Source organism: Microchirus variegatus (assembly GCF_963457635.1).
Source record: "Microchirus variegatus genome assembly, chromosome: 21".
NCBI lineage: Eukaryota > Metazoa > Chordata > Actinopteri > Pleuronectiformes > Soleidae > Microchirus > Microchirus variegatus.
Window position 1 is genome coordinate 20,516,211 of NC_139822.1, and position 15,546 is coordinate 20,531,756.

The 15,546-nt window shown below is 48.1% G+C and overlaps 4 protein-coding genes across 4 annotated transcripts; 1 reads left to right on the top strand and 3 right to left on the bottom strand.

Annotated features, from left to right (window-relative positions):
• Positions 1 to 109: 109 nt before the first annotated feature.
• Positions 110 to 3,825, bottom strand: isy1 (ISY1 splicing factor homolog). Its single transcript, XM_083907604.1, has 11 exons — positions 3,708 to 3,825; positions 3,215 to 3,237; positions 2,849 to 2,900; positions 2,705 to 2,770; positions 2,467 to 2,509; positions 2,268 to 2,380; positions 2,065 to 2,182; positions 1,876 to 1,998; positions 1,671 to 1,783; positions 673 to 762; positions 110 to 359 (listed from the first exon to the last, which is right to left on the bottom strand). Exons 1-11 carry the CDS (start codon positions 3,708 to 3,710, stop codon positions 252 to 254), a joined length of 852 nt encoding a protein of 283 aa, XP_083763730.1. The 5' UTR covers positions 3,711 to 3,825; the 3' UTR covers positions 110 to 251.
• A 471-nt stretch (positions 3,826 to 4,296) lies between these two features.
• Positions 4,297 to 7,942, bottom strand: cnbpb (CCHC-type zinc finger, nucleic acid binding protein b). Its single transcript, XM_083907608.1, has 5 exons — positions 7,873 to 7,942; positions 6,689 to 6,793; positions 6,333 to 6,398; positions 5,846 to 6,044; positions 4,297 to 4,997 (listed from the first exon to the last, which is right to left on the bottom strand). Exons 2-5 carry the CDS (start codon positions 6,789 to 6,791, stop codon positions 4,886 to 4,888), a joined length of 480 nt encoding a protein of 159 aa, XP_083763734.1. The 5' UTR covers positions 6,792 to 6,793; positions 7,873 to 7,942; the 3' UTR covers positions 4,297 to 4,885.
• A 1,143-nt stretch (positions 7,943 to 9,085) lies between these two features.
• Positions 9,086 to 11,242, top strand: LOC310942693 (pyruvate dehydrogenase [acetyl-transferring]-phosphatase 1, mitochondrial-like; the record flags this gene model as incomplete). Its single annotated transcript, XM_083908110.1, has 6 exons — positions 9,086 to 9,095; positions 9,245 to 9,348; positions 9,427 to 9,852; positions 10,126 to 10,244; positions 10,317 to 10,882; positions 10,962 to 11,242. 6 exons carry the CDS (start codon positions 9,086 to 9,088, stop codon positions 11,240 to 11,242), a joined length of 1,506 nt encoding a protein of 501 aa, XP_083764236.1.
• Positions 11,243 to 11,582: 340 nt separating this feature from the next.
• Positions 11,583 to 15,197, bottom strand: tsen2 (TSEN2 tRNA splicing endonuclease subunit). The gene is made up of 12 exons (XM_083907598.1): positions 15,153 to 15,197; positions 14,810 to 15,044; positions 14,498 to 14,564; positions 14,373 to 14,412; positions 13,974 to 14,147; positions 13,715 to 13,883; positions 13,469 to 13,519; positions 13,105 to 13,246; positions 12,949 to 12,985; positions 12,734 to 12,845; positions 11,817 to 11,906; positions 11,583 to 11,736 (listed from the first exon to the last, which is right to left on the bottom strand). Exons 2-12 carry the CDS (start codon positions 14,987 to 14,989, stop codon positions 11,677 to 11,679), a joined length of 1,122 nt encoding a protein of 373 aa, XP_083763724.1. The 5' UTR covers positions 14,990 to 15,044; positions 15,153 to 15,197; the 3' UTR covers positions 11,583 to 11,676.
• Positions 15,198 to 15,546: the final 349 nt, after the last annotated feature.

Genomic DNA, 15,546 nt, shown 5'->3' on the forward strand with positions numbered 1-15,546 from the left:
TCTGACCAATCACAGACTGAGAGGAGGAGTCACAGCTTTAATTATTCATGATCTTAAGCTGTTTGTTTGTTTGTTTGTTTGTTCACAATCATGATGACATCACTTCAGGTTCAGGTACAAACTTTATTACACAAAACTGTATTTACACTGAGAGACAGACAGGTGAGAGACAGACAGACAGGTGACAGACAGACAGACAAACAGGTGAGAGACAGACAGACAGACAGACAGGTGAGAGACAGACAGGTGTGTCAGAGACCCAGCAGAGTTCTGGCCTCTTGACTCTGAGCCTGAAGTGTCTCACTGGCGTAACGTTGTAACAACTCCATCTTCTTCCTCCTGACCAGAGCCTCCTCCACCTGAGAGACAGACAGGTCAGAGAGACAGACAAGTTAGAGTGAGACAGAAGGGTAAGAGAGAGACAGACAGGTCAGAGAGACAGACAGGTCAGAGAGAGAGACAGGTTAATGAGACAGACAAGTTAGAGTGAGACAGACGTGTAAGAGAGAGACAGACAGGTCAGAGAGAGAGACAGGTTAGAGAGAGACAGACAGGTTAGAGAGAGAGACAGGTCAGAGAGACAGACAGGTCAGAGAGAGACAGACAGGTTAGAGAGAGACAAACAGGTCAGAGAGAGACAGACAGGTCAGATAAACTGTGTGTGTGTCTCACCTCTTTCTGGGAGGGAACAGGTACGTGTGCGATGAAGGTGACTCCGCCCTCTTCTGCCTCTAGCCCCTCCCCCATCTCCTCATCATCAGCCTACACACAGGAACAAAACACTCACATAAGGAGGCGGAGTCAAGTGTATACAGAGCTCCACCCACTGCAGGTGATGATGAGGTCAAAGGTCATGTGACTGATGAGGTCATGATGATAACAGTGTGTCTCACCTCTTCAGTATAAACATGTCTCACCTCTTCAGTATAAACATGTCTCACCTCTTCAGTATAAACATGTCTCACCTCTTCAGTATAAACAGGTCTCACCTCTTCAGTATAAACAGTGTGTCTCACCTCTTCAGTATAAACATGTCTCACCTCTTCAGTATAAACATGTCTCACCTCTTCAGTATAAACATGTCTCACCTCTTCAGTATAAACATGTCTCACCTCTTCAGTATAAACAGTGTGTCTCACCTCTTCAGTATAAACAGTTTGTCTCACCTCTTCAGTATAAACATGTCTCACCTCTTCAGTATAAACATGTCTCACCTCTTCAGTATAAACATGTCTCACCTCTTCAGTATAAACGTCTCACCTCTTCAGTATAAACATGTCTCACCTCTTCAGTATAAACATGTCTCACCTCTTCAGTATAAACGTCTCACCTCTTCAGTATAAACATGTCTCACCTCTTCAGTATAAACATGTCTCACCTCTTCAGTATAAACATGTCTCACCTCTTCAGTATAAACATGTCTCACCTCTTCAGTATAAACATGTCTCACCTCTTCAGTATAAACAGTGTGTCTCACCTCTTCAGTATAAACAGTGTGTCTCACCTCTTCAGTATAAACATGTCTCACCTCTTCAGTATAAACATGTCTCACCTCTTCAGTATAAACGTCTCACCTCTTCAGTATAAACATGTCTCACCTCTTCAGTATAAACATGTCTCACCTCTTCAGTATAAACATGTCTCACCTCTTCAGTATAAACATGTCTCACCTCTTCAGTATAAACAGAGTAGATGTTTTCCTCGTCTTCGTCCTCCTGATGTTTGTCTCCACAGAGACGAGACTCTTTGTCTGTCCTCCACTTCTGGACAGTGTCCAACACGGCTGCACACACACACAGTTATAAATATATATACACACACACACACACACACACACACACACACACACACACACACACACACACACACACACACCTTGTTTCTCGTACTGCGTCTCCAGAGGAACTAAGACTCCGTCGTCTTCGTCTCTGTACCCATAATACTCTGCGTCCACTTCCTTCATCAGTTCCCCCCTCGTCTTCCTCGGTGCAGGAGCAGCTGTGAATCACATGATCATGAGGACCGGTTGTGTGTGTGTGTGTGTGTGTCGTCATGGTTACGTACGCTCTTTCTCAAACAGCTCTCTGACTCCAGGTAAATCTCTGGCTGCACCAAAGTATTTATATCCTCTGTTTCCTGGGACTTCTTTCCCCTCATGATCCAACATCCTGGGACCAAAGCGCTGACACACAAACACGATGATTATCTTTATTGATTATTGATCAGGTGATCACGTCCATCACAAACTGATCACTGTGATATTTTACCACATAGTCAGGTCCTCCGAGCTCTCTGATCCGAACTTCCCAGTGACCTTTTTCTCTCAGGAGCTTATTGATCTCATCGTTCAGGTCCCGGATCTTAAACTCACCCAGACCAGCTGTGAGACAGGCACACAGACAGACAGACAGGTGAGTCAGAGACAGTCAGACAGACAGACAGGTGAGTCAGACAGACAGAACTCACCATTCTGAATCTGAGCGACTTTCTTAGAGATTTCACTGATGATCTGAAACAAAAAACAGGAAGTGTCAGTTTGACCAGAACTCAAGTTTTTACATCCAGTATTTGTAGTACAGTGTGTAGTATTTGTATTTGTAGTACAGTGTGTAGTATTTGTATTTGTAGTACAGTATGCAGTATTTGTAGTACAGTGTGTAGTATTTGTAGTATAGTGTGTAGTATTTGTAGTACAGTGTAATACCTGTCGTCTCCATTTCTCAGCTTTTGGAAGTTCACTGCATTCTGACGCCAGGAAAGGTCTTCTCTCCTACAGACAGACAGGCAGGTAACAGTCAAGACAGACAGGTCACAGACAGTAGACAGACAGTCAGACAGTCAGACAGACCTTGATTTTACCCTCCTCCAGTTGAGCTTGTCTAAATCGAGCCAGAGCCGTCCTGTGAAAACACACTGATGTCACTGGATTGTGATTAATACTTTATTTTTATGCAAACATGATTATATGTATTTGTATATGTATATGTATATGTATATTATTATTATATACATTTCATATATTGACTGTTTGTGTGTATGTGCTGCTCACATTGTCACAGCTCATTTTAATATATTTAAATCATCATAATTGTCATGTGTCGAGGACGCTGTCATGGCGACGTGTGTGTTTACGTTTATGTATGATGTGATTTACCTGATGCAGTGTGTGTGTGTGTGTGTGTGTGTGTGTGTGTGTGTGTGTGTGTGTAGTTACATGGCTTTCTCAGCGTTTCTCGCCTGTAAAAAAAACAAAATAAAACAATTGAAAGTTTCCAAAAGCAGAGAAATGTTCACAAAAATACACAGACCAACAAACAGATAACAGATTAATAACAGACCAACAAACAGATAACAGATTAATAACAGACCAACAAACAGATAACAGATTAATAACAGACCAACAAACAGATAACAGATTAATAACAGACCAACAAACGGGTTAACAAACTAACAAACAGGTTAACAGATTAATAACAAACTAACAAACAGGTTAACAAACTAACAAACAGGTTAGCAGATTAATAACAGACTAACAAACAGGTTAGCGGTCTAATAAGGCTAACAAAGAGGCTAACAAAGAGGCTAACAGGCTAAAAGCAGGCTAACGAACAAGTAACGTAGCTAAAAAAGACAGCGGACTAAAGGCTAACAAACATGTTAAGATGCTAACAGACAATAAACACATATATTTGTTTAGTTTTGTTTACCATCTCCGCTGTTTTTTACGTTTATATCAACAAACTTTACGTTCACGACCTGCACGCGAACATTTGAACCGGAAGTCCACCACCGTTTACTTCTCCTTCCGGTGGAGTGTACTTTCTCACTTCCTGTGCTGCGCCCGCTGACAAACTCTGAACATGAATAAGATCATAACACTTCTCTATAAATCTGAAGTCATTAAAGGGACAGTTCACGTTTGTTATTAACACCATTAAAGGGACAGTTCACGTTTGGTATTAACACCATTAAAGGGACAGTTCACGTTTGTTATTAACACCATTAAAGGGACAGTTCACGTTTGTTATTAACACCATTAAAGGGACAGTTCACGTTTGTTATTAACACCATTAAAGGGACAGTTCACGTTTGTTATTAACACCATTAAAGGGACAGTTCACGTTTGTTATTAACACCATTAAAGGGACAGTTCACGTTTGTTATTAACACCATTAAAGGGACAGTTCACGTTTGTTATTAACACCATTAAAGGGACAGTTCACGTTCGTCAGGTGAGTTAATTTGAAAAAGCTCAAACATAAATAACAAACAGACGCAGAGCAGGTGAGTGTCTTGGCTCCTCCTCCTCCAGGTGTTTATTGTCAGGTGTTACATGTACAGTTGACAGTCTCAGTGATTTATTGTACAAAAATAACATTTGGATTTTTTTGTGTGAAAACGTCCTCTTTCACTCAAACTTAAACATGTTTTTTTTTTGTAAAAACGTATTTTTGTTATTTTCTCGTCTTTCTGCTCCATGAAAACACAAAAACTAAAAGCTGCTGCTCTGATTGGCTCCTTCATCCTGTCACGTCATTGGTTGTTTCTTTGAAGGCGGGATCACTCATACTCACACCACCTAACAAAAAAAAATCTACTTTTTATTTTCATTATAGACCCGCCCACGTTATGACAAAGGGGAGGGGCTTCTCGTTTTGTGCCTCTTGACTCTCAGCCAATGGGCCGAGCAGGAAGGTGATGACAGCGACCAAGTAAACACACACATTCTGTTTGTTCCTGTAAAAATGCCCCGCCCCCTTCCTCCTCTGACTGGCTGCTGCGAGGCTGACGGACAGGCCTCTGCACCGATGACAAGAGGAGGATCAGAGGGGATGAAGAAAAGATCAAAAGAAGAGATGACACCAGGGCGTTGGGGGCGGAGCCTCTAGGCAGTAGCCTCGATGGTGCACTCCTTGGCCAGGTGACCAGATTTACCGCAGTTATAGCAGTTCACCGTCTTACTGCACTGTACGGCAACATGGCCGATCTCACCACACCTGGAACACACACAGGGGACACACGCTTAGTTTACCTGCAACTACTTTACCTGTTAGCTGTTAGCTTACCTGCAACTACTTTACCTGTTAGCTCTTAGCTTACCTGCAACTACTTTACCTGTTAGCTTACCTGTTAGCTGTTAGTTTACCTGCAACTACTTTACCTGTTAGCTGTTAGCTTACCTGCAACTACTTTACCTGTTAGCTTACCTGTTAGCTGTTAGTTTACCTGTTAGCTGTTAGTTTACCTGCAACTACTTTACCTGTTAGCTGTTAGTTTACCTGCAACTACTTTACCGGTTAGCTGTTATTTTACCTGTTAGCTGTTAGTTTACCTGCAACTACTTTACCTGTTAGCTTAACTGTTACCTGTTATTTTACCTGTTAGCTGTTAGTTTACCTGTTAGCTGTTAGTTTACCTGCAACTACTGTACCTGTTAGCTTACCTGTTAGCTGTTAGTTTAGATCAGGGGTCACCAACCTTTTTGAGTCAGAGAGCTACCTTAAGGGTAAAAAATAATATGGAGGGCTACCATATAAAATTTTTTTGTTTGTTTACAATTTAAATGATTAATATTATGCATTCAACTGCATACACATTCATTCCAGTGCTTACTCCTAACGATTACCAGTTTTTATAAACAATATCAAAGATATTTTACGGACAGATCATACGGATACATGCAAGTGATGTGAAGTGAAGTGAGCCCGCGGGCACCATATTGGCTGCCTGCGGGCTACCAGGTGCCCGCGGGCACCACGTTGGTGACCCCTGGTTTAGATGTTAGCTGTGAGTTTAGATGTTAGCTGTGAGTTTAGCTGTAATATCAGTTTAGCGGTTAGCTTACCTGTAGCATTTGACTTTCTCACAGCCTTTCTGAATGTGTCCAAAGCCGCCGCAGGAGTAGCACTTCTGCTCGTGGGCGTGGCTACAGTCTCGTGCCATGTGACCAGCCTGACCACAGTTATAACACAACTGCTCACGCTCTTTCTTTGGCTCTCTGCAGTCTCTGGAGATATGACCTCCTCTGCCACAGTTATAACAGGCTGCAGGACACACACACACACACACACACACACACACACACACACACACACACACACACACACACACACACACACACACACACCCACACACACACACACACACACACACACACACACACACACACACACACACACACACACACACACACACACACACACACACAGCTCTAATAAACAGGTGTGTGTGAGTACAGGTATGTGTGTGTGAGTGTGTGTGCATGTGTACAGGTGTACAGATGTGTGTGTGTGTACAGGTGTGCAGATGTGTGTGTGTGTGTGTGTCCTCACCGTCCTCTGTCCTCTCACAGTCTCTGGCCACATGTCCCAGTTCACCACAGCGATAACAGGAGAGTTCTGAAACAGATGAAACTCAATCACAATCATCAAGTTCTCACTGAATGTGTGTGTACAGGTGTGTGTGTGTGTACAGGTGTGTGTGTGTACAGGTGTGTGTGTACAGGTGTGTGTGTACAGGTGTGTGTGTGTACAGGTGTGTGTGTACAGGTGTGTGTGTGCACAGGTGTGTGTGTGCACAGGTGTGTGTGTACGTACAGGTGTGTGTGTACAGGTGTGTGTACAGGTGTGTGTGTACGTACAGGTGTGTGTGTACAGGTGTGTGTGTGTGTACAGGTGTGTGTGGTCACCTTTGCCTCGGCTGCGTCCTTTGCCCCGCCCTCGGCCGGCGCTCGGACAGTTCTTTACCCAGTGACCACTGCGACCACAACCAAAACACTCGTTACTGCTCATCACTGAGAGAGAGAGAGAGAGAGAGAGAGAGAGAGCTTTACTGTTAGATATACGACACACACACACACACACACACATGTATGACACACGTGTGTGTGTGTGTGTGTTAACATGTGGACGTGTCAGAGTAAAAACAACATCTGTCTCATTATCAACACGTTTGAGGATTAAACTCTGACTTTAGTTCAAGAGAACATGGAAGAGACACACAAACACACTCACACCTTCACACTCAAACACACACATTCACACACCTTCACACACACACACACACACATGGATACACTCACTCACTCACTCACACACACCCCCCACATGCACACACACACGTGGATACACTCACTCACTCACTCACACACCAAAGTCCACTGGTCCTCTGCTGCCTCGTGTGGTCACTGTGTGTCACTACAGTCTCCATCACTGAGTTCAAACGTCTTCTTTTGTCTCTTCAGGGTTTGATTGACTGCAGTGACACACAGTGACCACAGGAGGCAGCAGAGAAGCAGTGGACTTTGGTGTGTGAGAGTGAGTGGTTTACTATGATCATGTGACTTAAAGTGACACAGTCTTTTGTTCAGAGGCTAACATCAGTTAGCTGTTGTTGTCAGACATGTTCTCAGCAGTAGGGGGCGCTCACAGTCACTGCTCCACATTAATTATTATAATTATTATATTACTGTTGTTTTTATTCTACAATCTCCTCTTAACTTGGTCCTAACGTCTGATCTCCGGTCAGAACACAGACGATCGATCGGTTAATCGATACTGAGTCCGGCAGACTCCCGAACCCCTCGCGCTGTTCACGCCGTTCACAGGCATCTATGAGCGGGCAGCGGCCGCGGCGGCCCCCGGGGCTGAGCTCCGGGCTCCGGGCTGAGCTCCGAGCCGAGGCCCGCTAACTGTGCTGCTGTCACTGCTAATGCTAACGGCTAACGGCTTAGCATCTGCTCCGTAACGAGACTGTGTTCGCGCCATTAGATCTAACAGCGGCGCCGCGAGACACCGACACACCGAGGGCCGGTTTTACCGGGAAAAAAGAGCGGGATAACCGAGAGAGAGAGAGAGAGAGAGAGAGTCTTACCTGCAGGAAGATGTTTGTTTTCTGAGGAGGAGGTTTGCACACGACACACACACACACACACACACACACACACACACACACACACACACACACACACACACACACACACACACACACACACACACACACACACACACACACACACACACACACACACACACACACACTATTTTCTCTTTTTAACATCATTTTATTGTCCTGTACACACACACACACGCGCGCGCGCACACACCACACACGCGCTACATAAGTCTGTCATGACAACAAAACACTTAAAAAATTAAATTGAAATAAAATGATAATTAAAAAATGTTTCATTTCGTTCAGAAATCCAACGGTCTTTGAAGGTAACAGTGAGTGAGGGGGCGGAGTCTCAGTGTCAGCGAGTGAGGGGGCGGGGTCTCAGTGTCAGCGAGTGAGGGGGCGGAGTCTCAGTGTCAGTGAGTGAGGGGGCGGAGTCTCAGTGTCAGCGAGTGAGGGGGCGGGGTCTCAGTGTCAGCGAGTGAGGGGGCGGGGTCTCAGTGTCAGCGAGTGAGGGGGCGGGGTCTCAGTAGCTTGTTTATGCATCACTAATTAGTGAGATGAGTCAAAGGTCTGAGACACAAACACGGAAACACCTGCAGACATCACTGACACCTGAACGCCTCGTCTGAACGCCTCGTCTGTTCTGTACCTGAACGCCTCGTCTGTTCTGTACCTGAACGCCTCGTCTGTTCTGTACCTGAACGCCTCGTCTGAACGCCTCGTCTGTACCTGAACGCCTCGTCTGTTCTGTACCTGAACGCCTCGTCTGTTCTGTACCTGAACGCCTCGTCTGTTCTGTACCTGAACGCCTCGTCAGTACCTGAACGCCTCGTCTGTACCTGAACGCCTTGTCTGTTCTGTACCTGAACGTCTCGTCTGTTCTGTACCTGAACGCCTCGTCAGTACCTGAACGCCTCGTCAGTACCTGAACGCCTCGTCAGTACCTGAACGCCTCATCTGTTCTGTACCTGAACGCCTCGTCTGTACCTGAACGCCTTGTCTGTTCTGTACCCGAACGCCTCGTCTGTACCCGAACGCCTCGTCTGTACCCGAACGCCTCGTCTGTACCTGAAGCCTCTTCTGTACCTGAAGCCTCGTCTGTACCTGAACGTCTCGTCTGTACCTGAACGTCTCGTCTGTACCTGAAAGCCTCTTTGTCTGTGTCACAGGTGAGTGACATGATGTTTCCATGGTGACTGGTGATGTCACTGTCAGATGGTTATTCGTGGTCACTCTGTGTTGCTTCTCCTCTAGGTGGCGCCCTGCTAGCACACCCACGTCATGTTGGGACAAACAGGAAGTGGATGTTTCAGATTTAAGAAGTGCTGTGTCATCGTTTCTCCTCTAGCTCCTCCCTCCCTCCATTACTCAGCAGGCAGTAGGAGCAGAAAGTATGGGGCGGAGCAGGGGGCGGAGCCAGTGGGTCCAGCTCAGGTGAACTGTCTTCTGAAGGTGAGACACGTCTTCATGTGTGTTGTCTTCTGAAGGTGAGACACCTGTCAATCTATTGACCTAACCGTCTGTTGCCAGGCCAACGAATACAGCCACTCCTTCCCCAAAGGCCCCTCCTCCCATGGAGTTCTGGGTTTCCATAGTAACATGTTGCCGTCTAACCACCCTGGTGAGGACCGTCGGAGCAGCGCCACCTGCCTGCCCAGCGGTGAGGTGCTGTTTGGAGTGTTTGACGGCCACGCGGGGGCAGCGTGCGTCCACACCGTCAGTCAGAGACTCTTTTATTACGTTACCGTGGCGATGCTGCCGCTCAAGACGCTGGCGGAGATTGAACGGGCTGTGGACGAGGACCGGGCCGTACCACCTCTGCTGGAGTGGCACAAACACACGCAGGACCACAGCTGTCCAGAGGGAGGAGCCACCTCCTTCCACAGCCTCCGCAACTACTGGCAGGAGCGTCTGGACGAAGGACTGGACCTGGACCTGGACCTGGACCTAGACCAGGTACTCGACCCTACATCTGCCAAGTGCGACACAAATGTTTCAGGTGGTGAGATCATCTGAGCAGCTGCAGATTAGATCAGGATCAGGATTAGAGTTTTGGATTTGGTGTCATGTGACACGAACACGTGACTTGTAAAGCAGTGGTTTTGGTAGAAACTGAATCATCAGAATCAGAACGGTTCAGATCTTCAGAATCTGATCGTGATGACTTAACGATGGACATGTGAGACCTCAGTCCTCGTCCTCACGTCTTTGTCCTCTGATTGGCTGCAGGATGGTGACAGAGTGACATCAGCACTGACCAAAGCCTTTCGTCGTCTGGACTATGACCTTTCTGTGGAGGCTCAGGTCCACCCGTCCACTCAGGTCCACCCGTCCATGTCCTCGCCCAGGTGAGTTCTCAGGTGCCCAAGGAGTGCCTTGATTTGACAAAATATGGTGAACTTGTGATCATGTGTTCACAGACGGGCGTCTCTTACTGGGGAGGCACGGTCTCTATCGTCCCCCCTTCGGGTGGCGCTGTCCGGCTGCACCGCCTGTGTCACGCACATCTCAGATGGCGTCCTGCACGTGGCAAACCTGGGTGACAGTCGGGCCGTCCTGGGCGTCCAAGAGCCAGACGGGCGCTGGTCAGCCGTCAGCCTCACCAACGATCACAACGCTCAGAACCCCGATGAGCTGCAAAGGATCCTGGGAGAACACCCTCCGTCAGAGAGGAGGACGGTGGTGCGACACGACCGCCTGCTGGGTGTGCTGCTGCCCTTCAGGGCGTTTGGAGACGTTCGCTTTAAGTGGAGCACAGAGATGCTGAGTCAGGTTCACGAGACTCGACCGGACGTACTGTCTGCGATCAGCGAGGCGGTTCGGACGCCACCGCATTACCTGACTCCGCCCTACCTGAGAGCCGAGCCTGAAGTCACCCAACACCGCATCAGACCTTCTGACAAGTTTCTGATCCTGGCGACAGACGGACTCTGGGAGCTGATGCACCGACAGACCGCGGTCCAGCTGGTGGGAGAACAACTGACGGGTCAGAACCCAAAGACCTTTCCAGACAGGAAGTCCAGAGTGTGGACGTTATCTTTGTAAAATGCTGTTTGTCGTTACAGGTCTTCAGCAGCAGAGGCCAGTCAACCCCGGTGTGGGCATGACGCTCGGTGGCCTGCAGCGCCTCCTGCTGGAGAGGAGGGGCCGGGTGATATCGGTGCTGGAGGATCAGAACACTGCCACCCACCTGATCCGTCACGCCCTGGGGGATGATGGGTATGGAGCGGTGGCACCAAACCGTTTAGCCAAGATGTTGAGTCTGCCGTCAGAACTGGCCCGGCGGTACCGCGATGACATCACCATTACTGTGGTGCACCTGAACGAGCCCGACCCCCGAACCTGAACGAGCCCGCCGACACCCGAACCTGAGGAGCCCGACACCCGAACCTGAGGAGTCCGACACCCGAACCTGAGGAGTCCGACACCCGAACCTGAGGAGCCCGAAACCCGAACCTGGTCCGAGTGTGAATGTGAAGAAATGCGATTTATTTACCATGTACGCCAGACTCCGCCTCCAAGATATGGATGTTGGACATTGCTGTGGTCCACAGAATAAAGACGTGTCCACAGAATAAAGACACATGTCCACATCAAAACTTTTCTTTTTCTGTTTATTGTGTGAAGAAAAAGTCACGTACAGTAACTTCATCGATCACGACCTCAAACAAAGGTAAACGGCGCCATCTAGTGGTCACAGTCAATAACATACATGATGATGTCATCAGTCTGTTTAATATACGTTTCAGTGTGATGTCATCACTTTCTCCTGTCAGCCAATCAGATGTCGTCCTGCTCTGCTCGCTCTCTTGAGGAAACCCATCTGCTGACCATCACTTCCTGTTCAGAGAAAACACCTTAAGTCCTCATGGAGACCAAAACCTGGTCCTAAAGTGTGTGTGTGTGTGTGTGTGTGTTACCTGGACTTTGAGCCTGCTGAGACAGTCAGGTGACTCTAGCTCCGCCTCTGATAGGTCGCTTGGATAGATGATGTAACACAACATCAGCTCCTGTAAAGGACACACACACACACACACACACACAGTCCATGGTCAGTGTCCTCAGTCAGGTGTGTCCTCAGTCAGATGTGTAGTCAGATGTGTCCTCAGTCAGATGTGTCCTCAGGTCTGTCCTCAGTCAGATGTGTAGTCAGATGTGTCCTCAGTCAGATGTGTCCTCAGGTCTGTCCTCAGTCAGATGCGTCCTCAGTCAGGTGTGTCCTCAGGTGTGTCCTCAGTCAGATGCGTCCTCAGTCAGATGTGTCCTCAGTCAGATGTGTCCTCGGTCAGATGTGTCCTCGGTCAGATGTGTCCTCAGATGTGTCCTCAGTCAGATGTATCCTCAGATGTGTCCTCAGGTGTGTCCTCAGTCAGATGTGTCCTCAGTCAGATGTGTCCTCAGTCAGGTGTGTCCTCAGTCGGGTGTGTCCTCAGTCAGATGTGTCCTCAGATGTGTCCTCAGGTGTGTCCTCAGTCAGATGTGTCCTCAGTCAGGTGTGTCCTCAGTCGGGTGTGTCCTCAGTCAGATGTGTCCTCAGATGTGTCCTCAGGTGTGTCCTCAGTCAGATGCGTCCTCAGTCAGGTGTGTCCTCAGTCAAATGTGTCCTCAGATGTGTCCTCAGGTGTTTCCTTAGTCAGATGTGTCCTCAGTCAGATGTGTCCTCAGGTGTGTCCTCAGATGTGTCCTCAGATGTGTCCTCAGTCAGATGTGTCCTCAGTCAGATGTGTCCTCAGTCAGATGTGTCCTCAGTCAGATGTGTCCTCAGGTGTGTCCTCAGATGTGTCCTCAGATGTGTCCTCAGTCAGATGTGTCCTCAGTCAGATGTGTCCTCAGTTACCTTGGAGACGTTTGCTGTGATCCTGTTGAGAGCGGCCAGAGAACGCCACGAAAACGGACGCAACGCTGTGTCCCTGAACGCATCATCAACACGCTCAACGACCACAGAGTAACTATGATGAGAGGGGGCGGAGCCAGAGTCAGAGAGAGAGAGAGAGAGTGTGTGTGTGTGTGTGTGTGTGTGTGTGTGTGTGTGTGTGTGTGTGTGTCAGTTACCTGGCGTGGTAGAATGGCGGGCCTTTCCTGTACAACACTGAAAACATCAATCATGTGCATCAAAAATGTGCAATTAATTAATTAATTAATTAATTAATTAATTAATTAATTAATTAATTAATTAATTAATTGCACATTTATGTGTGTGTGTCTTACTATAGTCGACGCCATACTTGGCCCCGCCCCCTCCTTTAGGGATCCACCCCCTAGTGCGAAAGTGATGATAGGCTGCATACGAGCTGATGAAGTGAGGACACTGTGAGAACGTCCTCCACAGCTGCATGATTGACAGGGGCTCCTGACCAATCACAAGAGAGGACAGAGGGACAGTTACCTGGTGCAGGAGGACAGACAGACAGAGGGACAGACAGGTGGACGGACAGACAGAGGGACAGTTACCTGGTGCAGGTGGACAGACAGACAGGTGGACAGACAGGAGGACAGACAGGAGGACAGACAGAGGGACAGACAGGTGGACAGACAGGAGGACAGACAGGAGGACAGACAGGGGGACAGTTACCTGGTGCAGGTGGACAGACAGACAGCCCAGACCGTAGACCAGGAAAAAGGCCTGTGAGGACACAGAGACGAGGACGAGAGAAAAGGTCAAACTGTGATCACATGACTTTCAAACTAAAGGGTTTTATGAGATTCTGGTCCTTGTCCCTGTCCTTGGACAAGGGTGTGTCCACTACTGGTGTTGCCTGAGTCCAGAGGACAGTTTGAGGACAGAGGACAGGTTGAGGACAGAGGACAGTCCTCGCACCTCCTCCAGACTGAGCTGCAGATATTCTGACACTGAGACCGGATTGTGACGCAGCTCCCGGACCTGAAGACCTGAACCAGAGTCATCACAGTCCACCAGGACAAAACCAGGACCTGGAACCACAGGATCTGGATCTGTATCTGGATCAGAGTCTGAGTCCTGGTCTGAACTGTGAGAGAAGAGAAGAAAGATCAGCTGAATTCACAGAAGACAGAGGACAGAAAGAGACAGTGGACAGACAGTTAGCTCGACCTCTGACCTCGGCCTCTTCATGTGTGGAAAGACTCCGCCCTCTGGTCGTGGTCCCGCCCTACTCCTCACATGCTCCGCCTCCACAGGCTGAGAGAGTCTGGTTAGGGTTTGACTGACGGCTTCATCATCCAAGCCCTGAGCAGAGAGAGCTGATCCCGCCCACTTCAGCCTCTCCTGATACCTGAGGAAGAGGACAGGACGTGATGTCATCACATGAGCAGACAGACAGGACGTGATGTCATCACATGAGCAGACAGACAGGACGTGATGTCATCACATGAGCAGACAGACAGGACGTGATGTCATCACATGAGCAGACAGACAGGATGTGATGTCATCACATGAGCAGACACACAGGATGTGATGTCATCACATGAGCAGACACACAGGATGTGATGTCACTGACCTGGACTGAGAGACGACAGGTAAACACAAACCTTCGTGTTCTGTAAAACAAACAGGAAACAGGTGATGTCACGGTGTGGGTGTGGTCACGGTGTGGGTGTGGTCACGGTGTGGGTGTGGACTCACGCTCCCATTGGTCAGAGATGCTGTGGTCTGGTCTTGCTCTGGACAGGATACCTTTACCAAAATAACCCTGAAGAATGAGAAGTTCACACTAAGACCTGGTTTAAGGTGATGTGGATTATCTCAGACCTGGTTTAAAGTGATGTGGATTATCTCAGACCTGGTTTAAGGTGATGTGGATTATCTCAGACCTGGTTTAAAGTGATGTGGATTATCTCAGACCTGGTTTAAGGTGATGTGGATTATCTCGGACCTGGTTTAAAGTGATGTGGATTATCTCAGACCTGGTTCAAAGTGATGTGGATGAACTCAGACCTGATTGTAGATCCTCTGGATGTGGTCTGGATCCCGGACTAGCACGCTGTGGTTGATGAGCTCTGCCCTGAAGTGGCTCCTCTCCTCGGGGCTTTGAGGACTTCCAGTCACCGGCAGCGGAGCCTCAAACTCCTCGTGAACACGGTTCCTCCTCCGCGGAGCCCGAAACTCCGCCAGCATGTCTGTGAGGACCAGCCGGGACCGGAACCTCCTGTAGTCCGGACTGTTTCTGCGGCTAAGAGGCAGCTAAGTGTTAGCTAAGTGTTAGCTTCCTCTTCGATCACTGCGTTAGCACGTTAGCGTGTTTCTTACTGCGTTAACGCGAGTTAACTAGTTCACTTACTGTAGTTTAACAAAAACTTTCTGAGCGGCTTTGTTTTGCTGTCGGACTGTGCTGTGTCACAAAAATAAACGTCCGTGTGAAGACGCTCCCTTCTCCCGTAGAGTTCCGCCTGGTGTTCGTCACCTGTTTATGACGTCATTAAAATCCGTCCATCACCCATCCTGAGTGTGAGTGTGTGTGAATGTGTGAGTGTGTGAATGTGTGAGTGTGTGAATGTGTGAGTGTGTGAGTGTGTGAGTGTGTGAATGTGTGAGTGTGTGAATGTGTGAGTGTGTGAGTGTGTGAATGTGTGAGTGTGTGAATGTGTTAATGTGTGAGTGTGTGAGTGTGTTAATGTGTGAGTGTGTGAATGTGTGAATGTGTGAGTGTGTGAGTGTGTGAATGTGTGAATAAA

Coding starts and splice junctions, on each gene's coding strand:
- cnbpb (XM_083907608.1), bottom strand. CDS start 6,791: ATGAGCAGTAACGAGTGTTTTGGTTGTGGTCGCAGTGGTCACTGGGTA. Junction 6,399..6,688: donor AGGACGCAGCCGAGGCAAAG/GTGACCACACAC, acceptor CATCTGTTTCAG/AACTCTCCTGTTATCGCTGT. Junction 4,998..5,845: donor GAGAAAGTCAAATGCTACAG/GTAAGCTAACCG, acceptor TGTGTGTTCCAG/GTGTGGTGAGATCGGCCATG.
- isy1 (XM_083907604.1), bottom strand. Junction 2,771..2,848: donor TGGAGGAGGGTAAAATCAAG/GTCTGTCTGACT, acceptor GTCTGTCTGTAG/GAGAGAAGACCTTTCCTGGC. Junction 2,510..2,704: donor CTGAGAAATGGAGACGACAG/GTATTACACTGT, acceptor TTTTTGTTTCAG/ATCATCAGTGAAATCTCTAA.
- tsen2 (XM_083907598.1), bottom strand. CDS start 14,989: ATGCTGGCGGAGTTTCGGGCTCCGCGGAGGAGGAACCGTGTTCACGAG. Junction 14,413..14,497: donor CATCTCTGACCAATGGGAGC/GTGAGTCCACAC, acceptor TTTGTTTTACAG/AACACGAAGGTTTGTGTTTA. Junction 13,247..13,468: donor TGTCTGTCCACCTGCACCAG/GTAACTGTCCCC, acceptor GTGATTGGTCAG/GAGCCCCTGTCAATCATGCA.